Source organism: Strix aluco, chromosome 1 (genome assembly GCF_031877795.1).
Source record: "Strix aluco isolate bStrAlu1 chromosome 1, bStrAlu1.hap1, whole genome shotgun sequence".
NCBI classification, from domain to species: domain Eukaryota; kingdom Metazoa; phylum Chordata; class Aves; order Strigiformes; family Strigidae; genus Strix; species Strix aluco.
This window is the reverse complement of record NC_133931.1, coordinates 55,354,281-55,381,945: the sequence shown is the minus strand read 5'-3', so window position 1 is coordinate 55,381,945 and position 27,665 is coordinate 55,354,281. Positions and strand designations below refer to the sequence as shown.

General features: G+C 38.4%; 2 protein-coding genes across 3 annotated transcripts in view; one reads left to right on the top strand and one right to left on the bottom strand.

Annotated features, from left to right (window-relative positions):
- LAMA1 (laminin subunit alpha 1) overlaps positions 1 to 1,108 on the top strand; it is a 101,697-nt gene extending 100,589 nt beyond the window's left edge. The window contains exon 63 of the mRNA XM_074821632.1: positions 556 to 1,108. Within this exon, the coding sequence (XP_074677733.1) occupies positions 556 to 716 (161 nt within the window). The 3' untranslated portion in view covers positions 717 to 1,108. The remainder of the gene's footprint in view (positions 1 to 555) is intronic.
- Positions 1,109 to 5,139: 4,031 nt separating this feature from the next.
- The window catches only part of ARHGAP28 (Rho GTPase activating protein 28), a 74,077-nt gene continuing 51,551 nt past the window's right edge, over positions 5,140 to 27,665 (bottom strand). For both annotated transcript variants that reach the window (XM_074821616.1, XM_074821624.1), the window contains 12 exons: positions 26,374 to 26,461; positions 24,281 to 24,438; positions 20,446 to 20,611; positions 20,243 to 20,334; positions 18,854 to 18,931; positions 15,512 to 15,674; positions 13,901 to 13,983; positions 11,859 to 12,056; positions 10,996 to 11,139; positions 8,716 to 8,870; positions 8,038 to 8,102; positions 5,140 to 6,164 (listed from right to left, as the gene is read on the bottom strand). In XM_074821616.1, the coding sequence (XP_074677717.1) occupies positions 6,073 to 6,164; positions 8,038 to 8,102; positions 8,716 to 8,870; positions 10,996 to 11,139; positions 11,859 to 12,056; positions 13,901 to 13,983; positions 15,512 to 15,674; positions 18,854 to 18,931; positions 20,243 to 20,334; positions 20,446 to 20,611; positions 24,281 to 24,438; positions 26,374 to 26,461 (1,482 nt within the window). In that variant the 3' untranslated portion in view covers positions 5,140 to 6,072. The remainder of the gene's footprint in view (positions 6,165 to 8,037; positions 8,103 to 8,715; positions 8,871 to 10,995; positions 11,140 to 11,858; positions 12,057 to 13,900; positions 13,984 to 15,511; positions 15,675 to 18,853; positions 18,932 to 20,242; positions 20,335 to 20,445; positions 20,612 to 24,280; positions 24,439 to 26,373; positions 26,462 to 27,665) is intronic.

Genomic DNA, 27,665 nt, shown 5'->3' with positions numbered 1-27,665 from the left:
AATAGGGTAATGTGATACTAATTGTTCCTTCAGTGCTCCATCTATAAAGATTAGGGTTCATAGAGAAGAGAGAAATTCTTCAGTTTAGTTGAGTACTGCAGTAATGGAATGAATTTTTTCACAGGCTGTATGAAAAAAAGAGTTGGACTCTCTACCAGCCTCGTGTTTTGGTTTGCCAGGGGAATCCATGACTCTGTACAGCTCAGCTGTTGCTTCCTATTCTGCCAGTTTCAATTTTAACTCACTTTGTAGATACCTATGTAGAGTGGCTTTCTCCTCTCTTTTCCCCTCTCTTATGTCCCATTGTCCCTGGAACAAATTATTTCTGCAAACTCTGCACAAGTTATCCCAGTGTGTGGCTTACACTTGAAGGCAGCAGTGACTGTCCATGGTGGGATGTCCCTGATCATCCAAACATGTGGAACTTGGTGCTCTTCAGGTGTTGGTTTTATTTCTTGTTTAGGAGGGAGGGGAAGCAGTTGAATAATAACCTGGATCTTTGTCTTGTTAAGTTCACTGGAAATATATTCTACATATTTCACATTTGTTTTTCAGCTGATGTGAAGCAAAACTGCCTCACAAGCAAGATCTCATTCCATGGCTGTTTGAGGAACCTCGTGTTGACCAAGGGCCAACAGGCAGAATTGTTTGACTTCAGCAGAGCTTTTGACCTGCGTGGAGTCTTTCCTCATTCCTGCCCTGGGGCTGAGCACTGAACTGCAGCAAAGCCTGTCTGGACTGAGAGAGGAGTTTTTTGTTGATCTGTTATTTTTCATTCTCTTTTTGTAATGAAAAGAATTGGTGAGAGCCTGCATCTCTTTGATTTTCTGGTTGTTTTCCAACTCAGGTCATATTTTTTTTTTTTGTCAGAAGCTCTATGTCTGCATTTTAACTAAATGGTTTTAAACAACAAATACCTCTACTACAATGTTAATGGCATTAATTGCATATTTTTCATTTGGGAATTTGTATTAATCAGTGTTTACAGTATGTTTTCTTTTGATTACTTGACAGTATTTCATTTTGTTGTGTGTTGGTCGTTTTATAAAAAGGTAATAATTTTCGACCACATAATAAAACTACAATAAACTGTGCATTATTTCATGTAGTTCAGTTGTCCATACATTTCAGAAGAAAAAGAGCCAGGTGGCTAAGAATTAAAAAGTACAAGTGGATAGCCTCCAGCAGAGGGAGCAGGAGAGAAAAGGCATAATTTTGAAGGTCTCAGATTCAGAGTCTAATGAATAGAATTTTCTTATTTATACTTTACATGGTAGCTCCAATCCCTTTTCCTTCTGCCTTAATATCCAGTGCTTCTGACACCTGTTATAGCCACATTGTCTAGGAGGATTATGTTCCTGCTTATGTTTTCATGTCATCAGCTACAGGACAAGCAGCAACTCCACAGCACAGAGACACAGATGAAATGTTGTGTTGGTAAAGAAACAATTTGGATCTGGCTTGGGAACAACCATGTATTTTGGCAATAAGAACTAATGCATCTTTCTTGGGAAAACTGTATTTCTTACAGGACACAAGGAAGGACCTTTGGTGCTGTGCGATTCCTAATTCACAGACCAGTCAGTAGTTTTGTCTTTACCTTTTCCTACTGTGCCTGCCTCTGTTTCTAAAATGAGTTGTTTAGTAGTTGCTCTTGAGCCAGGTTTGGGGGACATGTGCTTGATCTGACCCAGGTAAGGACATCCATTCATCAACTGTCTGGATCATTGAACAGTGACAAACATGTTTCGTACTTCAAGATGCATCTATAATAGTTCTTTACAAGACACTTCCATCTCCTTTTTTCTCTTTGAACTAGCAGTATTTTTGTTTGCTCCTTAAAATTTTGTTTGGCTTTTACTATGAATTTTTACAATTCATTCTAAAGTCAGTTTTGCTCTAAGTATATCATACTAGTTTAAAAAATACTGGCCCAGGTGAAACCCTAAAGCAGTTTGTCATTGCTTTCAATGTGGCAGGGTTCCAAGCAGTGTCATTTTGTACCTTCCATTGAGGTAGTCTGAGAGCAAAGAACTGCTCCACTCGAGGAAGGATGGCAGAATGTGGTCCTCTGTGTAGCTAGCTGTTCAGGTGCTATAACAACAGAATTGCTTTTAAGACAGATTCACAACTGCTTTTTTGCAATGTCTGTCACCTGCTTCTATGTGAAAACCACGTGTTTAGATTTGAAGAGCTTTCTTTGTTGGTATTGTTTTTATTTTTGACATGGATACAATACAATGGACACATTCTGCTGTACAAATACACTTACGCGTGGGCTTACTTCAACAAAACACATAATGAGGATTGTAAGAGAAACGTACATACAGACATTTTGCTTTGATTAGTGGCATCGTATTATTTTCTAGAGAAGACACACATTAATGGAAAGCCATTGAAAAATAAAAACTGAAACACAGTATATTTGTTGTCTATTAACCCCAAGATCTGATCTCATATGGTTCACATTACAATCAGTAATTGGGGCAATGTGGTTTGGATAAAATTTCATCCATATCCTGAAATATGTCTCTTGATATTTTTTGGTAATTTCCAAATCTTGCCCCTTAGAAGGAGAAACATTTTATCAATGTAAAAGACTAGTGGAGAGGTTTTATTTTCTATTAATAATAGAAAGTTTTGGAATAGCAAAACTCTAAGCCAAAATATTTTTCCTGGAAAATGCAGAATGAGGTAGTTTAATATTATACACAGACACAGACACATTTGCACACATGCACACATTCTAATGACATTAGCTGCACGAACAGGTTAGAGCATTCCAGTCTGTTTCCAATACCTACTTCTTGCAATACACTCTCTCTATGTGTTGATATGCAAAATGCTGTCTTTGTAGAACCATAGAGTACATAAATTCTTGAGCCATCTTTGGAGTTTGCTGATTAAGTTTCTCCCTGCTTGCTACCACTTTCTTAATAGCTTTCCACATATGTTGCTTTTTGTTAGGTGACAATCCTATCATGACTTGGTTTTGGCTTCAATTGCTGTTAGGAGGAACAAAATTCCCAGTGCCTCCACCAGCATTTCAAAATATAAGGCCTAAAGTTGAAACCTCGTATTCACAAATGTCATAGAGATTGTTCAGTTTGTCTGCTGCATATTAAATCAAGTTAGCGTACCACAACAAGACAAAACAACTTAATGTGTAACAGTATTAACCACAGTACACATGGGTCACTAGCTCCATTTGTATCAAAAAAGAATTTTGCCATTCTGTTTCAGAGACGGCAGGTATTTGGCCACGTAGTAGTTTGGGCACTGTACGTACAATCTAGTTCATTTGCTAATATGCATGTCTTCTAAAGTAATAAGCAATTTTAGTATAAAACAAGTGTTCACAGGATGGATTTCATTACATCCGATTTGGCTTTCTTAAGTTGCAAAGTGGTAAAAGGTGAAAGTCTTCCAAAAAGCCCTTGTATCCTGTACGGAATACAGTGAGATCTATTTCAGAAATAACTTTGATGAAGTCATCGTTTCAGGGTGATGGTGTGAACATGTGTGCTCTGTACTTTGCCTTGCGCGGCCATTGAGAACACAGAGTGAAGGGAGTGGGCAAGATGGAGGAGGTCAATGTATTTGTCTGAAAGTCCTGTAGAAAGTTATCTCATTTGCTACAATATTTCAGATTCTTTAATTAATGCTTAGGCTTTCTGTATAGTCATAAAAGCTTTCGTTAGCTATAAATACAATGATGCTTAGCATTTATATGATGCTCTTCGTATTCAAAGCACTTTCCACATAAAATCCCTTTGCTGAGTTCGTCCTTCCACGATGGATGTTTATAACTCCTGTTCTGCTTGGGGAATCGTTTAGCTGTATCTGAGAACAGAATTTAACTCAACTAATTCTCATGTTACCTTTATAAGGAAAATACTAGTCCTGTTTTACAGCTAAAAGAGAAGGGCAGCATAGTAGAAAGAGTTGTCCATTGCCACAGAGGGAACTAAAGGGAATCAGGAACAAAGCACTTGACAAAACAGTTATGCTTAGTCCTATGAACAAACCACAGATCTATCTCTAATATGCTTAAAATAAATAGTTGTCAAAATGAGCAGTGTATTTTATAATAAAACTGTCCTGATCTTTTTCTGGCTGCAAATACGCATCCATTAGTGTTAAGGAAAAAAAAAAGTAACTTAAAATTTCACTATTTTAAAGAAAATGAAAGGGTAATGTTGCTAAACTTTATCATTTTTTAGTCTCAATAAAGTAAAAAAGAAAGGCGGGATCTGCCCTCTGTAGACTTTACTGTTGCTGGTAAAATTACTAATTCAATGTTGATTTCTTTCACTGAATACTAACAATGAAAGTTAACTACTGGGGAACATGTTTAACTATGAACAGGAAGTAGGGTTTCTAGAATGTGCAAAACTTCTTTGCACAGCTTCAGCAGAGCATGGCAAGTTACAGGCTTTCTCTGCAGGACACCTGGAGGACTTGGTTCAGAATGCTTTTACATTGCTACCCGATAAACAGAGCACCAGCTTCTGCCTCATCTGTGTGTCCAGATCAGGAACAAAACCCACTGCTCAGACTGGGGGTGAATTCATTGTGCAATATCATCATCCAATGACAGAGATATTGCCGTGCAGTTGAAGGCATTAGTTCCCATTTTTTGCATAAGGAAAAGATGTAAAAAAACCCCCTTGCTGTTTTCCAGAGACTTGTGATTTCCGTACTCATTAAACACACTTTAGTTCTATAAAGTGTAGCCCAAAACGAGAGGATTAGGTGAAGAATAGTGATCCTTGTGACTGGCTACAAACTAGACATACTGTCTTACATTTGCTATGCTGCATTCCCAGTGTGATTGCAGCCCACTGTTCTCTTGTCTGCCTGTGTGTTTTCATAGACTGCATGCCATCTGTAAAAGGAGCTGCAATTTGCTATGTGTTTGTAAAACCCCCAGAACAACTGGGCCTAGTTTGGCTATGGTTTCAAGGCCCTGATGTGTTAAATAAGAGTATTAAATCCCTCAGCTCATTGGAAGCTCTTTTTCTTCTCCATGCTATATTATACAAGATCTGGACAAAGATCTCTCTTCTCAATGCAGCTGAATAGTATAAAAGTTGCTTACATATTAAAGCTAAAATAAACAAACAAAAAAGAATTAGGTTACAAATTAAAAAACTATAATGTTTAACAAAAAAGATGATGGCTGTAAGTGGCACAATTAACACATATCTCATATTATGGCATTACACAGACTTAAATCTGAGAGTATCAAGTAAAAGGTAGAGCCAGGGGAATATGCCCTTTCTCACCCAGCATTTGTCTCCTGAAGCTTGTGTGTGCGACAGGGGAAGGAAGGAGAAAATAGTTTGTGGCGCTACAATTGCACACAGTAACGTGATCCAGACAGATGATTTTGGAAGACTTGTAGTAATATATACAGTGGTACATACATAAAGCAGTATAGCTGTCTATACAGTAGTTCTTCTTGCCTCCCTCCCTCCCCCAGCATCAGGTACTCATGAGGAGTGACAGAGACATAAATATTGCAGTAATACACACTGTACAGGTTTACTTTCAGCAGAAAGGTTTGATTTTGTCACACAGCTATGTCCTGGCACTGCTGCAGGTTGAGCTCCTCTCTTCCACACTTGACAGATACCTTCTCTTTTTGAAGTCCGTGATGCTTCTGTGTTATGCTGTGGTCGGTAGTGTTTCATGCATCCATGGATGTCACTGGATTCTTTCAAAAAATTCATGTTCTACCACCAGGTCAGGAAACAAGCAATTCTGCATGTGACAGGTGGTTGTTTTCTGTGCACCGTACCTTGGTCTGTCCTTAACTCCTGGGCCAACTGGCACAAGTCTAACCCATATAAAAGCATAACTGATGTGATATTTTCAGACAGTCCAGAAACTGGAGTGATAATGCTTATACCAAAAGTAGTACATAGCGAACGTCAGTTGGATAGTACAGTAGGAAGGAATGATGTCCTGTAGCTACCATTTTGTTTCGTCTCTGCCAAGAGCTTCTTAAAATGACAGGCATCATTGTTGTCCATTTGGCTTTTGTCCAGTATGCCGCAGCCTTCTGCTTCAGCTTGCTTTTGGTTTTATCACCCATTCTGCCTGAGGATTTGCACGGTAAACATCTAACATGTATGCATCTGGATCCAAACAGTGCTGACCTGAAACAGAAATCGACAGCCATGAATCACGGGGTGTTTTGAGCCCATTAGTAAATGGGACAGAGCTATGTTAAAATGTCCTTGAATGTATCTCCAACTTGCACATAGCGAGCCTAGTCTGGTTTGTCCTGCTAACATCTTGCCTGGATACGGACAGGGGCTTTAGTAATTTTGTCAGTGATTTTACTCAGTGAGAGTCATGAATTCACTTTCACTTCCAGACAGGATGCCCTGCATTACACTGAGTTATGGACAAGGCATTTAATCAAACCGTGAACAGATATTATGCACTAACAACACTGTTACTCTACGTGCCACAGTAGTTTTTTTCTATTTCTTTGGATTTACTGGGCTCAAATTGCAACTCTGTGACTTTGTTTCTATACTATTTCTAGATGCTAAAAAAGTAGCTCCTGTAAACCAGGTGTTCCCATCCAGCTAGGATTTTGCAAAGAAATATAGGGACTATATCAAGCTTTTTGGCAGCTGCTGTTTTGCTGGTTTAAAAATAAAATAGTCCTCTGAAGTCTGGCCGTTTAAGGGTTTCGTTAGGTGGTAACTGGGAATAGGAGTTGGGTGGTTTGGGGAGTCTTTCTGCCTTTGCCACAGAAAGAGGGATTTGATGCCTTTTCATTGAGTAATAAGGCAATAAATTCTTCAGTTAAGTTGATTTGTTGGACTATATTGCATTTTTGCCGGATGGTGAAGCCATTTAACTGGTGAGGTTACATTGCTGTGACACAAAAGATTGTGGTAAAAGTTTTGTACAGTTACTTAGAAAGTCACTGGGGTCCTAATGATTTTATTCAAATGAAAGCAATATAAATGAATTAATGTATAATCAGTGGACTAAGGTACCCTGAAAGATATAGGACTATAAAAATAATTTTAAATGAAGATGCAAATTAAATGTCCAGATTTTTGAAAGAGGGTGGTGGGAGTACTTGGGACTGTTTCACAAGACCCTTAGGATCTTCTCCTCTTTTAACATCAGTTGGTCATTCTGTTTAGCCAGGCAAAACAAATCACTAATCAGATTTAGCTTTGTATATCTTCAGTAATAAAGACTTTGCTTCTTGACTGATGCTGAATCAAGTCCGTGATGTTTTGTAACAACTTTATGGAAACTGTTCAGAGCTGAATCTAGAAGAATCAAGGAATAATCTAATCAGACAGTTGACAAAAGTCTCCAACAGACCATCCAGAATTTTAATATGAATAGAGAAAAGAGAGAGTCAGGACTGTGCAAGATCAAACTAAAATCTGTTTTTTGAGCTTTTTTAGGCCAGGAACTTGTGTGGAAAGCCACAGTTGTTACTACAAAAATGTCACTGCATGAAACACAGAAGAAGACAAAATCCCTACTGCAAGGAAATTACAATCTAAATAAAACACATGGATTAGTAAGAGTATAGTACACCCATATGCAGGGGTTGAGTTCTCAGTTCAGTGTTTTTTCATTTGGGGGAGGTTGACACTTAAATACAGTGAGAAAGAAATAGGTCTTGGGAAAAGGCTTGACAGCAAAGTGGAATGTGCTCACGAGAGGAAGACTAAGGATCTCTTGACCATGGAAAAATGCTCAGTCATGAGAGTGAAAGTGGTAAGCGAAAGGTCAGATGAATTTGGCAAGACTGTGAGGAGTCCTGCTGAGATCCAGCCATCAGGCCACTATCTCCTGCAGGGTGCCCCTCCAGTCATGCTGGAGTCAGAAGGAATTGTTACATTGATTTTAACAGCTTTTGGGTCAGGCTCCTTTCCTGCAGATGGACTGGAGGGTAGAAGAGACCCAGCTGTGTGAAAACAGCACTGCCCTGAGGTGTTTTAGGAGGCTAAGGACATTCAGAATTGAATTTTCAAAAATGAGACCTACCTATATTTCCTCCAATTTCATGTAAACTTTGGATCTGGCCTCTCGTGTTCTGTGATGATCCGCGGCTAGGATGGAAGAAAACCTTCAGTCTGTCTTTCTGTTATAACCACTGCCTTATCAACTGCCATCTATGTTAAGCTAAAAATTGATATTTTTACCCCTGTGAACTTACTTGTCAAAAGCAAGGACTTTTACCAAATGGAGCACTGCAGAATACTGAATCTGCTACAGAGGTAGATTACTGTGTCGCAGTTAACTAAATCTTCTATTTTATTATTTATTTAAAGAACAGAATTATGTGGTAACATGGGAAGACTTTGCAGAAAAGACTTTCAGATAGAATTTACCATTTCCCATAACTGTTAATAATTATCAACTCACAGAAATAAAAACATTAACGTTTTATGGGTTCTTTATACAGCAAGTCCATAAAATGTATGTTTTTAGTAGTGGCATAACAGAGGTCAGATTGATTCTGTATAGGAGCCAATTATCAAGTAAAATATAAAGAATAAAATAAGTTGTTAAAATTTTTTTGACTAACATAACCATAAATTAGCAATTTTAGATTAGAAAAAGAGTTCTGTAACACAATGGGTCTTTGAAAAGGGAACAATCTATTCATTAATGGTTCTGACATTATTCTTCAGGAAAAACAAAATGTTCTGATTTACCCACCTGTTTTCACAGTGGAATCGAGCCAGGATGTCTTTGGCTTTTGTTTGGCTGTTGAGTTGAATTGCCATAGAGACTTTTGAATGCAGTGGAGCATAAACTCTTATCACCCCCTCGGGTATGTCAGACTGCAGGTATGGGGGAAAAGTGACAGCTCCCTAAAATCAATATTCAGTAGAGTAAGACCAAGGCAAATAGTGCTCTAGCTCCATTCAGAAGCAGTTCTGCAACTCTTTTTGAGGTTGCTTGCAAAAATCACTGTTCTGGATTCGCTTGATTATTCAAAGAACGTATTTAAAGTCATACAACACAAAGACACAAACTGCTTGGTAAGTATCACATAAATGCATGCAGAATAAAGTAAAGGTCTTGAATTTTAACTGCTTGCAGTAATATTGAGTCAAGTTGTTATCTGAGACTTTTTAAGTTATTTCTGTTAACGTGGTCAGTGAACCAACTGCTTATTTAAAAATACGTAAAAATGATAAGGAGTATCTGCACTTCCTTTTAAAGATGAAATTCTCCTGAGGCATGAAGATTCAGTTCTCTGTTTCTGCTTCCTATAGCCTCAACTAGATTGAAGCGTATGTACAGCAAAATATAGAAGTACCATATGGTTTTTGTTAATTTGAAACTTGACCTTGTGTAGGGTTCAAACGACCATCTATGAAGTTTATGCACTCTTCCATGATTAATGACAGATAAATCAATTAGCAAGGTTTGCATTCCAGTTGTAATCCAGTTAATACCATGCTGAGCAGAGTACAATAGTCTCCCCAGTCTCTGTCCCTGTGTAATTTAGAACATCTGAGACCCAGGGATTGTGTTAAGTGCTCTCAAAATTCAACTCAGTTATCCAAACAGAGTTTCCCTCCCATTTACCCTTCATATTTCAGCTACCTGCCATGGCTAGTCTTGTTTTCATGAGATGCAAAGCCAATTACTATGACCAATGAACTTGTCTTCCCAAAGGTGCAGTGACTGCAGTAACTGACTCTCCTCAGAAGCTCTCACTGTATTTGTTCCAGGGTGAATACAGTTTTGCAACACAGTAGTCTACACTGCCATGTTAAACAAACATCTCTGTCTCCATCTGCAGCAAAAATGTGTGTCCTACCCACAACATATTTCAGTCAGTGCTGACAAACAAATTCTCCGAAAAGCTGTATTAACATGGATTCACAATTCATACATATAATTTCTTTTTCTATTTTTTCCCAGACGTTCCCTTCTGCATTTTCTCTGTTGTCTGTATTAAGTGGCTTATCCTCTATTTCTTATAAACGCTTAATAGCATTCCTTCCTAATCTGTCTTTTCTTTCGTTCTTCAAGACTATTCTTCAATAACTACAGAGTCCTTGACCAGTTCCTTGTTTATTCCTCTTACAATTCACCAATGTCCATTCTTTTAAACCTCCATGGAACACTCTAAAGACTTTCTCTCTAGGTTATTAAAGGTAGTTACATGGAAATACTACATATAAACTGCTGTAGGGACTGTATATGTTGTGCATGTATACACAGCATGTTTGTTGCCTGAATTATATGTTACACCTAATAAGTAAGTTAATTTTAGGTGTCTATTGAAGTAGCATACCTCAAGTAAGTTCCTAAACTCCATATCTAGGCAGTGGAGAAATGTTGGTGACTTTAAGACATCCAAAGAAAGATTTTTGTATCAGACTTTCCTGAGACTGAACTGCACCTGGAGCTCTGAAAATCCCCAAAAGTATCCACCTCTCTGCTATGACTATATGGGGAATAACAACACAAACTACTTCATTAGGTGCCTAAAATTTAGACCCAGTTTTGGTGTCTATGTTAGGCAAACTGGATTTTTCTCTCTGCTTAGGAAGTTAGTGCAAAGCCGTAAGACTAAAGCTTGCAAGGAGAATGTCTAGTGGCCTAGACCAAGGCATGGGTAAGTGCAATTAACTCAACTACAAATCCATGCATTTGTTGAACAGCTACAGATCATGCTGTCAAGGACAGTCCACATATGACTATTTTCTTATAAAACAGGTACAAAACCAGCATGTGTTTGTAACAGTTCATAGCCTGGGCTGCTAGAAATGATTCTGTCTTCCTCACCTTTTCTCAATCAATCCCCAAAGCTTTGTCTTATCAGGATGTTGGACTGGAAGGCACATCTTTCAAGATAGCTCCAAAATCAGCTTATTTTTTATGGCAAAATTTCCTCCCTGCCCCCATAAGCTTTTATGAGATAAGAAAGAAGGGAGGCTAGTTAAAGCTGCCCTTGAAAATTATATGTTTTTATCACACCTCTGGTCTTTCAGGTCTCTCCCGTTCCATGGTCTTTCTCCTCAGAAGTTTTCTCACTCCTTTGTCAAACATCAGCTGCCTCTTGCTGTTGTTCATTGCTGCCTCATTTGTTTTTCTCACTTGGGAAATCAGGAAGGATGGGACCTAAAGGGAGGAAATGAGAGCTGAGAATATACAATAATTTTTTCCCCATAAAATTGGTGTTGGGGTTTTAGAAAGGCACCAAATTTTAAGCAGCAGAAGCTCTATTTATTCCCAGAAGATATATACATTTAGTAGCTCCCTCTAACAACCTATAGTTACTCCTTTGGTGAAACTGTAGATCATTTTTCATACCAAAGGAAACTTTATAGTGATGGTTGCAGTTGTAGGAACTTTATTAGGAGGTAGTCTTTGAAATCCCCATTATACCCTCCCTCTGTCGTAAGGAAACAAGCTGAGGCTGTCATGATTTTCATGCCAACTTTTGGAAGTCCAGCAAATAGTACATATTTTTGGCCCATATTATGATGGGCTAGACTTTGAATAGTCATTTAATCTCATTCAAGTTTAAATACGTCACCTAGGTATCTAGATGAATCATTCTCCTATGCATTCTTCTGTATAAACAATGGTGTGGGATAGGTACCTCCAGGTGGCAATTCTTGGTAAAATGGATGTCTTAGATAGGTGAGGTAAATCGCCATCCAGAGTTATCTGTCACCCTATACCATTCTAGATATAGAAGACTCCAGCCAGTTTCCAAAGAATAGCTAACTGTTTCTTCTAGGAAGGTCAGTTTAGTCTGATTTCTACAGAGCTGCTGCATACAGAAAAACATCTCACTATACTGGAGCCATAAAGAGGGAACCAGCATTACTCACTGTCCACAGGATGTCCTGATACCGAATTAAAAGCCGTACAATGTGCGCTGTGGTGGCGGCTGCCTGCATTTCTTGTTGGTTAGCACGTTTCCCTTTGTAGATGAAGAGGTTTGGTGCAACAATCATAGAAACATTCCACAAATTCATTTTATTTTTTCCTTCATTAGCAACCACCTTCTTCAGGAACTGAAGAAAGGCCTAGAAAACCAACACTTGTTATGCTGAGTCTCACAAAATAGTTTACTTAGGGTTTTTTTAAGTTTTCTTAAATGCAGCATTTTCAAATGCACATGTCTGGCTCAGAATCTGCTATATTTGCACTTGGAGGTGAAATTTAGGGTTTTTTGCATTCTAATTTGGATTACTCTGGTATTTGCTGGCACGACCACCTGTGTCAATCAGTTAATGTTATCAAAATACATATTAATAAATTATCTATCACTTAGAGCATAATCCCAAACTTATAAGTCAAGTACAGTGTCTGCACTAAGGCTCCAAATCCTGTAGTAAAGGATAGAGATGTTGCAATGGAATAGTTGATTTCTTCGTAGATTTCAAGGTGTCCATTTTGATGTGTCTGGCCAAGGCTGTTTATATCACAGTCACCAGAGTGATCAGCCTTGCTCCAAATGTGCATCAGTCCCATATGTGATATAATCTGAGGAAATTCTGAGGAATTCTGCCAGCAGAAACCAGGACAACCCCAGACTTTTATTCTGGGATAATGAAAGCAAGAAAAGCTCAGTGATTGTTCGTTGATGTCACTTCTGCACATGCATGGCAGAGTCAAAGGAAACTAATTTCCCTTTTGGGCAGTTTATTCAGAATTTTTCTGGAGTGACTGAACAGGATGGACTGCAGCTGTGGGTAGAGTTGGAGTCTGACAATGAGTCCTTTTGCAACACCATACCATTAAAACCATTGTCTTTTTTTACCCTAACGTTGCAGTTAAAACATTTTTACAAACCCAGGAATTACAAAACAGAAACTGCTTAGAGAAATTTCTAAAATGTCATTATAGATAGCAAGTAGAGATGCATTCAGTTTCATCATCACTTTGATATTCATATAAAAGCCTAGTAATAATGAAGACGACTCATCAAGCATGTGTTTTATGTATACAGCTCTATATTGATGTGGACTTTGATAGAAGAAATAACCCCCATTCTTCACAGAGCAGTAGTAGACTTCCAAATGCTTTAAAGAAGGTTGTTCTTTTCGCTTGTTATTGAATAAATAAATGCAGGTAAAGAAGGCACCTGTCCTCATAAAGCTACATCTCAACTGGCCAGTGGGAAACTTCCAGAGGTGGGGGACCTGCAGGGTACTGATGAACAGTGAACCTGATGAAATGTCTGTGAGCTCCCAGGGATCTTGTTCACCCAGGTTTCCTTTATGTGGAAACAAGTACAGATGCAACCAGTGTCTCTTAGGGTCAGGACATAGCTGCAGTCAGATCTGGGAGTTCCCTAGCCCCCAAAGTGCTTGTAACCACTGTGTCTGTATCAGGAAGTAGTACATGGGTGTGGGCATGGGTTTGTAAGGCAAACCAGCTGAGCCTGAGATGCTGACATCTATGCTATAAAAGCATATTTCAGGGGTTTTTACTTCGGACTACCTCTTCTAGTGTGGTCCAGTGCCCTGGAAGCCCTTTCAGCACTGGGATTGTACTAGGTGAACTCCTTGGGGGCACCTTCTCATTTAGCTTCATTCTGGAAAGTTCCAGTTATATAGAAAACCCAAACCTGGACCTTCTTTTTCCAAACTATGTGAGGAACATGCCTCTGAAACAGAAGCTCCAGAATAAATGATGCCTGGGAGGCATTTACTGACACCAGCAGTTGGACACCTCCAGTAACTATTTCTTAATTGCTCGTAAAGACAGCCAGGGAACTGGAACATTTTTTCAAGGAAATTATTAAAAACACAGATGAATACCTTCACAGTGCAGTGTCTAACCACTGACTGTTAGAAAAAAAAGGGTCTCTCATTTAAAAGTCAAAAGCACACAGATGCCAGGTGATAACAAATGAAGAACTTACCTTGGCTGTGTCTCTGTTGGCCTCAGGCAGCAGCATGATCAACAGATGCAAAGCTTGTAGCTGTAACTTGATCTTGGAGATTTCTAAGAATATGAATAATTATTATTTCTGAAATTGCAGTTGCAATTCTTTTTTTTCTAAAACCTTGTTGGTCAGCAGTTCTAGAAACACAGCAACCATTGCCAGGTTGAGACTAGCATGTTTAGGTGTTGAGTAGCAATAACGTTTTTCCCAAATATAAAAAACTATTTAATGAGTGGGCTTTTCCTCATCATCTTGGGTCTTTGTCAGAGGGGGAGACAAGGCTTTATAAAATTCTGTCTAAATATCAAGGAGCCCGTATTTTTCAGTACTAGCCAGTTTCTCTTCGATATCATGATTAGAATGTGTTGTGAATATGAATCAAGTATTTTCTCCCTTTCAAACCGAAATGGATTTTTTTTTTTTAGAAAATTTTCGTACTACTGTTATTGAGTAATTTGCCAAATGCTTGTGCTATTGGAGTGGAGATTGATTGCTTATAACTTAAAAAGTATTTGCCCAAGTCTAGCACTCTAGTTAAATGTAGAGCCCCTTGTCAGTTACAAAACACCATCATGTTTTCAGCAGTTGGTATATATTGATACTGTGCAATGCTCACTAGAAGAACTGGGTTGGAGAAGATGGGAAGAATAACTCTGTCGTTTGTTTCCACTCAGGGTGGATGAGACAGGTTTGGAGTGCGAGTTGTGGGCAGTGTATCTGTTGTAGGGAATAAAGTTACTTCAGTCTGCGCAGACACCTCTTTTTCAATCTTCTCCAAACTGTTAAGCAATCATACCTGCATGCAGTCTGGGACTCACAAGGAGCACACTTAGGTATGTGAAAGTTACAGGAAAGGGTCACCTCCTTGTGCCCTTTAAACTACCTCATGGAGACACTGAAAACTTGGCTGCAACCTTATGTAAAGGTCCTAAGTTTTCTGTACCAATTTGCCTAATAAATTCACCATCCTGATAGTTTCACTCTGTCCTAGCACGAGTGAATTTATAATGAAGTCAATAGGTATGACAAGGTATCACTGCGTTCTTCCTGGAAGAGAAATGAACAAAATGTACTGAGAATGAGAGGGTGTATGTACACTGAAAACAAAACTCGACTGCCTAAAGCTTTCTGTGATCACACGTATTTTTGCACAAATAGTCTGACCTCAGCATAAACCTTAAGAGGAATAAAATAGATCTGATAGAGTATCAGCTAAAGAGCAGTGATCTGAGTTTACCTTGCAGAAATTTTCATTTATGAGATCTATAATTTGTGTGAATCAGAGTCTGTATATGAAAGTGATTGCTCAGCCATCATTTGCTCACAGGTTTCAAATCTTACATTAAACAGTTGTGTCATTCATGGGATGAGTCTATGCTATTAGCTAAATGCAGAGACTTTTTTCCATTTGAAAAGGAAAGCTTGCAGAAAATTTAAATGTTTAGGTAATGCACTGGGCCTTTTTTCCCTCTGCTTCAGTGAGATAAAAAATTACATGTTTTTTTTCTCTCTACTTCAGAGAGAGAAAAACATGTAATGTCTACTATTACATTCATATCAGTCCATACTAACTCCATTTCCACATACTTTCCACTAGCGTGATGAAAGCAGGCAGATATTCTACTGTGAAGAGCGGGCTTGGGAGTTCTCTTATAAACATTTTCAGCAGTCCTGCTGCATCATTATTTCGTACTTGGTCCCAGTCAAACGTGTCTTCATAAAATTTTGCCTCAAGTTCTTGATGGAGATTCTGAAAGATGAAAAGAACATCTGACCTTTAATCATTGCTTCTGACCCAGCAGTTTGAGATCACTTCAGATATCCCATTACAAACAACAGGGAGGTTTACACTGCAGTTAAATTAAAGTACCCCTAAACCAGTAGTGGTCTAGGTACAGTCGTGCGGAGTTCAGATCAGGTAAACAAATCAGATTCCTGGGGATATTTTGCAACCCAGGCTAAATTTGGTTTGCTATAGCTAGATTTCTGCCAGTGACACATTTGAACCATTTTAAAACAAGACAATTTTTTGCAATGTCTTAGAACTATAAACAGAAAATTCAGTTAAACAGGATTTTTAGCACAGCTGTTCTTTTTGTTTAAAACACTTGCCAGAGGTTTTGACCCTTAAATCAAAAAGGAGTGGCATTTCTTCCTCACTGCCAGTGAACTTGCTAGATAGATAGTCTGTTGGCATCTGAGTTACGGGCCTTGAACAAATGGCTTTAACTTCAGGTCTTCCTGTCTTTAGAAGGTTGTTTTCTTTTAGGATAGCTATAAATAGATTTGATCACTTTGTAGAAAAATAAAGGTATCAAACCATTACTGTCAGAAAACCTTCACTTAATACATGCCAAATAAAACCCTCAAAAACCACAAGAATTGATTATACCATTTTGGGTGTCCATTTAATCATCTTGTTCTCCAATGGCAGCATCTTGCACTATAACAGAGGTCTGTTTAGTTCTGCAGGTTAATTAATCAATGTTTCATGCACATGTGTGAATGGGAAATAGTAAGGTTCCTCGTAGGAACAGAGTTTAGCTTCAAACCCAGATTACTGTTTCGGAGAATGCAAGCTCCTCAAAAATTTGTTAGGTAACAAATTGAAAAATAAGACTGAAGGATGCTGTTGTAACATCAGGATATCCATAAATAATGCAGCTTTCACAATTATTAGTGGCCAAACACTGCCTTATCCATAGGAATTTTGTTGCTGATTTTGTGAGACCATTTATGACAAAATATAGCTGTAGCAAATATTCAGGTTTCAGATCATGTTTTTGTCAAATGTACTTTAATATTACACAAAAAAAGTTTAGTCCATTCAGACAGAAAAGCTTTTAAAAATGAATTCTGTTTACTGTGTCTCACATGAATGGAAGGAAATTGCATATCAAATATGGTCACACATAATGAAGTGGAATGGTTGGCACAAAAGGAAAGAAAATGTCATTCAGGATTTGGTATATAATGTTACAATCTCATTTTTACTAGCACATTTTAATGGCTGTAATCTGGGCTATCTCAGCTTCCTCTGTATTCACATCCTTTGCACATAATCCATACAAACACCTGGATTAAATTCTCTCCTGGTAACTGACTGGAAAATGTGGAACAGAAATCCTCACCTCATCAAAAACACAAGAGGACAGAAAAACTGCTCCACATTTTTCTGCTGAGAACTGGGAAAAAGATGTAGAAATAGAAAGCAAGATTTTTGAAACATAAACATTTAATATATATATCCACACAGGCAAGCATATATGTATATTTTATACACTCACCCCCTCCATATACATATATATATGCACCTAAGTACTTTTAAAAAAAGTTTTTGCATTTTTTTTTTAAACATGACTGATCCTACAGTAGACTATCATACATTTTTGGTTCACTGGACCTTTTGTTACAAACCAGATTACAGAGGAAAACTTGTATTCATTTCTTCTATTCTTTGCTTTATAGAAAAGTAACCTTTAATCACTTCCATATGCCTTTTCTTTCTCCAAACAAGACTGAAATAAAATTGGAATGCCCTCAAATCCTAATGTCATAATAATGTATGAATGCTTTGAAGGATGAAATCTGGATCTGCTTTGAAAAAATCTCTCTCTTGCTGGTTGGCTTGTTGGACAGATTTAAACGAAGCCAAAACTTAAATAATTTAAAACTTTCATATGGGCAGTTTAATTTACTACCCAGTATAGGAGAATTACATATAAAGTCATATCTCATACCCTGGATATAGGTTGTGAATAAGAAGTGAACAAGACACGGTATAGTATATACAAAGAGTATGAAAGTAATTTAATTAGTTAGAGCACAGTCCTGCTGTGTAATCTCCCTAGAGAGGCTGGAAAAATCAAGATTGTGTGAAATAATAATTTAAGTATTTGTATGAAAAAATGAGGAAGCTAAAAAGTACAGACTAAATTAGGAGCTCCCTTCCTTCTGCAAGATGTGGCACTTTGCGAGGTGCTGAGTGCTTTTATCAATCCACAGAGTCAAAGGGAGCTGGGGATGCTACTGCCTATCTTTGGTGCATTTCACCTAATGCCACATTTTCTTGTACAGTCATTTTTGATGATCCCCAGTCCATCGACCTTTAGCAATCCCCAACATTTATATGGCTGCCACAATGTTGAGACTTCTTGCCTCAGAAAGCGAGACTGGCTTTCCTGAGGATGACAATGTGGGATTGGGATGCACTATAAGAAGTTGACTAAACCAGACCAAAAAAACCCTAGAAAAACCAAAAATCTGGGAAAGAGATAGACATTACTAAACCCAGAAAAAAAAATTGTTCCTCTAATTTGCCTCTGCCAAAGGCTTCCAGCTCCTGGAATCAAGTTAGTCTGGAGAAACAATTGCAAGCATTACTGCACCACAATGTCAAGTTTTTTGGTACCAACTATACTGTGTTCATAGCCCATAAATAGCCTGTGAAAATGCAGTACTTGAGGCTGCCAAACTGTGAACACAGGCCAAATTTCTCTCACTTGGGACATGAAATTGTAAGATCACAGAAGATAAATGAGAAATAAAATGACACAAAGGTTAAAATGACATGGAATAAGATGTTTATCTGAAGTTTGCTCAGTTTAGCAAATCTGGATTTCTGAAATAAATTAAAACAGAGATAAGATCACAGCAATCTTGGATGACAGAGATGAACTAAAAGGATCCCTCAATGTTTCATGGAGAAAAACTGCATTCAGCATCAAGTCTGTGCTTTATATAGAACATTAACAAATGCAAAGCAATAGACCACACGTTCTGTGATTTATTGGTTCCCAGGAACCAATCTGACCTTTCACTGGTAAGAACAGAAATGCTGAGCTATACACATCAGTATTTATGTGCACTGTGTGTGTTGTATTATTTTACATAGAGTTCAGGAGACAGAAAACTGGCATGAGCATGTACCTTGACTCTCGAGGCAGATCCAGGCACTCGTAGAATTCCTTCAGTTTCTAAACCTGTTTCCTCAAGCTTAAGCAGCAACTGAAAAAAAACCAACAAAACCCAGGAAAATACTCATAAGCCCTTAAAATACTTTTTTTCAATCTAGGTATCCTTGAAACTAATTTGAAAAAGATCCATTTCTATGTAATTTGCTAATGAAAACAAGCCAGCTCATGTAAATAAACCTTCCTAATTTGTTCTCCTGATTCCTGACCCTGAAATACAGAGTATGCAGAGTACGGAAAACTGACAACATAATAGGCCGCTCTGTCCTTGATCTGAGAATTGGCAGTGCTATAGAACAATTAACCTATAAATGTATTAATAAAAGGGCAGATACGCTGGGTAAAACACAATGATGTTTTGAGGGATAATTAACCTCTGAGAAATGTTTAAGTTTTTCTCTGAGAAGCACAATGGAAAGTTCTATAGATAACATATGTTTCTGGGAACTGAGAACTCAGATTAGAAAATGATCCCAGAATATTTTATTTTGAAATTTCTGTGAATAGAAGAATAGGCTTTTCACTCTAATTCTTTATAAAAAAAAAAAAAGTTTTGATTTAACATAATTTAAAATAAGAAAAAAAATTTCCTAGCATTTATTTATACACCTCTGGATTTTCCTCACCAGCTCTGCTTCCCACCCTGGCTGTTGGATCCTTCTAATTTCCCATGGTATCTTGACAGGGGAGCTGTGGAGTTGATTGCAAAGTCATGTAAATATTCAAGTCATGCCAGTCTTTCCCCTGACACTCCACACCACTTCCCCTTTTGTCAGTATTTACAGGGAAATTGAAACTTTCAAGTCCATATAAACATGTGTAATTGCTTGTGTGCTTGTGTCTGTGTACCTGTCTCCAAGACATCTACTGGATGTCATTGTACTGTCAAATGACCTATATAAATGATGTTGTCTTGTCATACAAACCTCAATGAGAAGATACCACTTCCATTCTGAAAATAATAGCAGTTTGAATACATGTGAAATTAAAACTCCTGAGACAACTCATCTCTGACACTTCTGCATACACACACAATTTTGCATGACTCTTTAATTTAATGAAAAAGGGAAACAGAAAACCAGACATATGTTTCCCGAAGTTTCCTTTATGTTATCATATAATTACAAAAATCGAAAGACGTCCTCACCACAGATAAAACACACAAAAGGAACAAATTTTTTCTCCTTGTCACAAGGTTTTCAAACCATAACATATAGATAGACAACCTGTAGACACCTTCAAGTCTGTAAAGCCTGCATCTTCTCTTATCTGACACTCTTCTGAGTGTCAATGAAAATGATGGAAAAGCAAATCTTGGTGGCTGAGCAGGCTGAGTTATACTCACTTTTTGAAAAATAAGGGGAACTTTTATTCCAGGAACCTTCTTTTGATCATTCTCCAGCAGTATGGTGAGAGGGACTCCAAACAGACCATTTTCTTAAAAATAATAACAACAAATGTGAGAAAGAGGAAACAGCCTCGTACATGTCTCCTCTCAACCCTGAGCAGCACCCAGGTGGCCACCATGGGGATGCCACAGCACAGTACCTCGTCCCCGCACCCTCTCTGCGCGGTTCCTCTTCAGCTCCACCCCCAGTGCATCATAGAAGGCTGTTAGCTCAATCAGGGAGAGGTAGCGGATCTTCTTCATGTCTTCAGGAGAGAGGTCTCCAACGTCTGTCAGTCCAAACCGGCTTTTCCGAACAATGAATTTCTACAGTAGAGATGAGTCACATTTTTATTTGTACAACAATTACAGGAAGTGATTTTTTGTTTTGAAAGAGATGCCTGTATATGATAGGAAGTCATATTAGGGTAGATGGATAACACCAAAGAGGTGAACTACAACCCTATATGTTGGCCTGGTACGTTGACATAACTTGCATCTATCTGAAACATAAAATTGACCTTCTTGCTCATCGTGTTCCCTTAAAGTTTGACTGATAAGTGGTGCTGGAGCAGAGGTGTTAATCTCAGTGCCTGTACTCCAGCTGGGACAAATGAGCTATGTGCTACTTCAACTTTTGCTCAGTTTTATCAGGATGTAAATATTTTGCTCTGCTTCTGCCTCCCCCAGAGTGTCTCTGAATGCTGTTGAAGTAGCTGACATTTCATCATGGATATGGTTGTATATCAATCATGTGTGTGTGTAATGAATCCATGCCTGCTCTGCATATTACTATTAATTTATGAGGTCTTATAGGAGACTTCAAACTAAAGATCTGAGGAAAAGCCCAGAAGCAAAATCACTTAGTCCTGATGACAACCTGCCAATGTACTGGTAACTTTTATTACTCAAGAAGCATTCAGGCTTAGAAACAGGACTCCCAGCAGATAAGAAATAATTTATTCAAGTAGGCTTGAACTAATGATACTTAGTAATTTGGGGGCATGTGAAGATGTCTACATATTTTAGAAACTGCAATGTCATGGACCAGAGCCAAGAGTGTTGCATCATGACAGAAGCATTTGTACAAATGTTGAAAAGAACAAATACCTATCAGTTTTTGACATAATTGTTAAACATAATAACAAAGTTATAGTAAAAACCATGCTTTTCAAAGAACTGTGGATCTTTGGTATTGTATGCTTTTTTAAAATTTAGCTGTAATTTAAATCAGTAATTGTTAGTCAGAGGTATAAATAAATAACATTACAACTCATCTCCTCTCTTTAGGGAACTGAGTGGAAACCCAGCCTTTAATAATGTTTTGATTCTGGAGATTTCAGCCCAGTCCTCCCTTTTTTTAAAAAAATTTGGATTTAATAGGTTTAACTCTTCTTTACATGAAGCCAGTCAAACAGATTAAGAAAAAAGCAAACAAAAAAAAAAGAATTACATTTACACCAGATTTCAAAAATAAGAGAGGACAAAGGACATCTAGATCATGTAGGTTAGGACTTCCTAAATCACATGGCACATGGTCTTTTAATAAAGGTTAATCATAATTGGAGAAGAAAGTGTAGAGGACAGAATAACTAATTTACGTGCTGTCTGGGGCATTTTAGGCCAGAATCTTCCCTTCCCAGAGTGCAGCAATTCCACTGTTACTCTTACGCCGACACTTAATAATGTAACAAAAGCTACATGGAGGATAGTCTTCTGAAGACACATAAAATACTAAAGTATATCTATGCATTTTGGTTCTTGTGATGCAAAAAGTCCAAAAGCAGTCAAAGCACAATAAATCATCTTGAAAATAAGAACAACACACAGTGCACACATATTTTCTGAGGGGAAGGAGAAAAAGTATGTTTGCCAAGAAAAAATGACAAACACTCCAAAACTGATTATAAAGGAGAGCTACATTGATTTTTCATGGTGTCTAGTTGACTCATAGGGTCACTATGTGATGCAATGTTAACACAAGGTTTGGGGCTGGACCTCTTTCTTCTGCCTTATGTCATAATTTTCTGATGATTTTTCTTACAAACAGTAGAGTCACAATATGGAGCACTGAAGCAGGCTGTGCTATCCTGAAATTAGATTACCAGAGTTTTGGCTAATGTTTATGTCTAACATTATGTGACATGTTGTTTCTGTGTGGAATTATACAATATATTAAGATGGGCCTGTAACACTTACTGACTCTTAGTTCTGTAATATCTTCAACTAAGTCACATCGACCATGGTCCCACACTGGGGAAGTTGCATCTAACCCTGTGCAGACAGTGATGTTGAGTAGGCTCTTCTGGGAGCTGCAGAGGACATGCCATTTTATGATATATCATCTCTCTCTGTGCTGCTTAGTATAAGCCATCGATGAATTTGGTTTTATTATTGTGTCAGACCTGCCCTGGAGAGAGTATGATGTTGTGTAGACTTCATTCTGGACCTGCTGGCCCACCTAGAGGAAGGAGGGACAGTCTTTCAGAGTGTAGGTGACTGGTCACTCTGTGTAACAGAGCAAGAGGTGACTGTTTTGCTGGGGCCCATTAAAATATGAGCCATTATGGGAAAAAACAAATACCATGAGAGGCAGCATATGAAGTAAGAATGTTAATGTCAACAGCTACAATTGTTGACTTTATTCAGAAACTATCTGTCTGTGGTGACCTGGCATATGTCTTGTGTACTCTTCCGAGCACACAAAATTATGTACTGCATGCAGCATAGTTTATCTTCAGCACAGTGCTGGCCTTTTCTAATACTATTCAATTATGCATCCACAGGTCCATGATATTCAATGTGACATCTTCTTTTCCCTGTGTGTCACCAGTTTCACCAGTTTCCCTGCTCTATCAACTGGAAATTGTCCGAACTGTTGCAAAGAACAATTTCTCTGTGTGTGTGTGTGTGTGCGCGCGTGCATGCATATGTGTTGTAGTGAAGGCTGGGATCCTAGGTTTGCTATTACAAGGAGCAAGGATTAAACCTATGGTTTGCCAAAATCATGACAAATGCAGAAATATCCTTACTCTCCACAGGACACTAAGTCATTCCCACCACAAAAACCCCAGAAACACTACAGCACAGGGATTTCACACCAGTTGTAATCTACTTGGTGTCTTATCCCTCCTTTCAAAATGGAAGCTTACTTCTGCATCTCAGGTTCTTCTTCCTTGGTGGTGCCTGAGATGGACAAATGGATAATTCTCAGAGAATTCAATGTCTGTGTGGATAGTAACAATTCCAGATTAGTTCAGGACCTCAGGACATCATAACATTCAGGAAATGCTTCCACATTATTTCATACATTTCACTAAAAGGTGGCATCTGAAGTACAAAGTTAATGCTCCAGTTTTCAGTACTGGAAGTTGTGAGGGCTGATGGAAATAGAAAACTGACTTCCTTGACTTCAAGAAATAATTCCAGATAATGACACTACTGCTCAGTGTATGTCTGGCTGAATGATATGATACGATAAACTTTCCTTTAACCGTTCATGTAGTACTTTCCATAGCGTAATTGCACTGAATACTGACTGGAGATGATCAGTACTGCTGCAGGACTAAGGCTTGCTTTCCTCCTTTCATTCGTGAAGCAGTTTTAAATCCATGTGTTAACAAAGGCAGATAATCTGGGGGGAATAAAGTCAGAAAGCAGACCAGTAATGAAAATGATTGGTAGTTTTAGTGCCAGTAACTGGTCTTTATTTCTATATGAAAAATGTGTGGATGATGCAATATTTGTGGACAGAGTTCCACATATTAATTTGTGATAGTTACAAGTAAAAACCAGGCTTTTATATGCAGATTAGCTTTGGTGCCTCTCTGGGATCAGTCACAAGCAGTAGGCAGGCACAGCGGGAGGTCTCTATAAAGCACACATTGCAAAAGACAGCTAATGTATCTTAACAGACTCTAGTGTGCTGGGGATATAAAGTAAGAAATTACTGCATTAAAGAAAACAATTCAGGAAATATGTTGAGAGCAAACTTACAGGCAAAGCAGAGTCTTCCTTTTTGAACCTCTGGTTTTTCGGCCATTCTTGGGTTTTTGCAAAGATCGTAATGGATTCTGAGAAAGAGACCTCATAGGAGAGCTCTTCTGTTATGGATGGGCTGCCTTTATCTAGTCCGCAGTCTAGACAGCTATTAGCTGAAAATAAGGGAAATTATATCTGAATGCTGAATGTATGCTTGCATTTAGTACAGAGACATTAAAAAATTGAACCAAGATGACAAAAATCTTGAGAAAGTAATAAAGGAAGTGCTTCAAAGAGGAATTTCAGTGTAAACCACAGCATGTTCCTGTTTTGTCTAGAGGAAATAACCCCTCAGAAATAAAATTCCTATTTTCATTTTAGATTATTTAACTTGTTGCTTTTCGTGAGAAAGATAGTCAAGCTGGAACTTCCTGTTTATCAGGAATTATCTAGGTTTTGTACTCCGTCCTTGTCTACCCAGGCCAGCAAACTGTGGTGGCACTTGTCTAATGAACAACTAAAAATAAAAGTTCCTGACAGAAAAATGCTGTTGACACAGTTTTTCAGATCACTGTTGACTTTTTTACAGTCATAATACATTGTGCATATATTTTATGTGCTCACATACATATATTTCTCACAGTTGCTAGTTTAGGTGTGTAGTAACATACAGGACGCAATATACAATCTTCCAGTTTGAAAAACACTATATCTACTGGAATTTCTGGTAGATATTGTGAAATGACTTATTGCTCTACTCTAAAATTTAGTTGCCTCCTGAAAGTGGATGCCAGAGGAAAATTTTTGAAACCAGTACAATCAAGAACAGAAATACCCTATTGTCATGGAGTCCAAAGTGTGATAACACGCATGAGTTCCAGTGTTGCCAACTTTCATGACTGATCTCTCACATCTCAGGACAATTTTTAGGTTTCCCTTAAGGTCCAGCTCCTTTGCTCATATGATTGGAACAAAATCATAATTTTCACTGAAAGTGAAATAAAATTTCAGCCCCCAGGACTGCAGAGGAGTTTACTAACATGACCCAAGTGCATTCAAAAGCCATGGAAATCAGAAAGTGAATTAAAAAGCATTACATGTTTTATAAACATGTGCGTGCCCCATGATTTTTGAATCGGTGCATTTACAGATACAGGGACTTAAACATTTTTTTGCAACACCCTTTGTTTTGTAAGTCTGGTATGAAAAAGCTAAGTGTGTTATTAAGTGGCTTCTGCCTTCTGAACTGTGACCTTAGATGTTACCTAATGGCCAAGCCATTTAAGATGCTTTCCATCTCTCTTTCCACCCTTGAACCTGGGACCACAGACTGTCCATGGTACCCTGGGCCATTTGGTTCCCCTTCTGTTCTCATACAACTGCTTGCAGAGCAGAGGTATCAGCAGAGCAGCTTTTGGAAAATGTCTGTGGCACTATATCCAGAGATAAACATTTAAGGGACTAGTTTAGAAACCCGGGTATTAATATCCCTTTAGTTAAGCCCTGAACAATGGTGATGGAAAGAGCTTTCAAAATAAAAGATGGACATTTCCGTGGAAGGTTGATGACAGTTATCCAGACACCGAGTAGAGCAGAGCTATCATGTTCATTAGCACTGCCAGTCACTGTCAGAGCAAAGTGTTTAAGGGATGTCCAAAATAACACCATTAGCAGATCAGAATAACAGGAGAGAACCAGAAAAATGATAAATTTCTAATACTACAGTTTCTGCAGTACTGGAGAAGAAATGTGAAGGAAATATGCATCTTTCTTGTCATGATTTGCAACAAGAAAATACACTGCTGACATATTTTGGACAAATTCTGCACCATGTTGTTTAGAGGTTATTTTTACATTCCCAGCCTTGCAATGGTCAGTACTTTTTAGACACTGATGCCTCAAGGGCAGCAGTCTGTGCTGTACAACACTGGTCTTGAATGGGAAACTTTGGTTCCTGCATGACAATAAGCCAACAACGATTTTAAGGAAATATATGCAGCACAGCCCCAGTGTGAAAGAGGGGACTAACCTCTGAAACACAAAAGGATCTTTCTGTCTATCATTTTCCTAGGAGGAAGTGAACACTGGTTACATGTTGGCATACTCACAGCTAACTGATTTCCAAACTGGCTTCTGCCCAGGAAGCTGGATACCATTAGAAGGAACTGGTGACACTGGAACTGTCTCAAATGTGGGCTGATAGGCAAGGAAAAATGATCAGACTGCAGTGAAGGTAAACGTCTATGGACAGAAACTGCTACAGTTCAAGCAACAGCGTATCATTCTCAGTTTACACTCTTTTGCCAAGTTTAAACAACCTGTTGTGATTCGCCAGAGTACATTTTTCATAGCCAAGCCTGAGAATTAATATTCCCAAGGCTGCACAGATTTGGATGATATTGAGGTCGGTAATATTGCAGCTCGCTGTAGCTAATGAGTCCTGTCCTATATAATGGCTGAAATTAGCTAAGTAAATTGCTGTACATAATTGCACTAAGTGAAAGGTCCTCATCAAATTGTAATCCATCCTACTTCTAATCATTTTGGCCACAAATCTTTTTGGGGACTCTCTGACACATGTTGAATATGCACTGTTCCCAGGCACCTGTCAGAAATCAGGCTGTTCACCGGCCTTTGGGATTTAGGCACCGGCAAATTATTAATGGACGAATGTCCTCCCATAGGTTATGTACTAGCACTTTATCAGTGAACTGCAAAAACAGTTTTAGGGAAAAAAGATGTTTTCTATCATTAAATTCATTTCCTTCTGCTCCAGAAATCATTCTGTACTGTGTGAAAATGGGGGATGTGTGTGTGGCACAGCAGAGAAGGGGCTTGGAGTTGGAGGCCAGGGGGTGACTTTCAAGCACTGTCACCTCTTCTTGGCAGCGGAGTCTTACCCTTGTTCTCAGCAGTTTTGGGACTCATAAAGCCAAATCTGAGTGTGTGTATATGGGGTAGTAGCAGCTCATCTGCATGTTCTTGGTTAAAAAGTAAAAGGTCAGGAATTTAAAAAATGCTCTGATTAGTACTCAGTGAAAATAACTATAATGTCCCAAACCAGCCTTGTATTTTTTCTGCTGTCCTTTGCATCCTGGTGGGAGGTCTTGGAGCCCCCTCCCATTCTCAAACCTGCTGCCTCACCCCCCACCCCGAAGCCTGGTGGAGCAGTCCCAGCTTTCCAGCTGAACCTGCAGCTGAAGGCCCCAATAAGCGCACAACAACCACTCTTTAAAATACTCTTGAAATTGCTTAATTGGCTGTTTATCAACAAGCAGCAATGCCTCAGGGCATAAATTTTGTCTTCCCCATTTGTAGCCAATACACAGGAGCAGCGTTCAGGCTGTTAAAAAATGTCAGCTTTTTAAAAGACAGGCATCTCTTCCAATTGGAAGCCTGA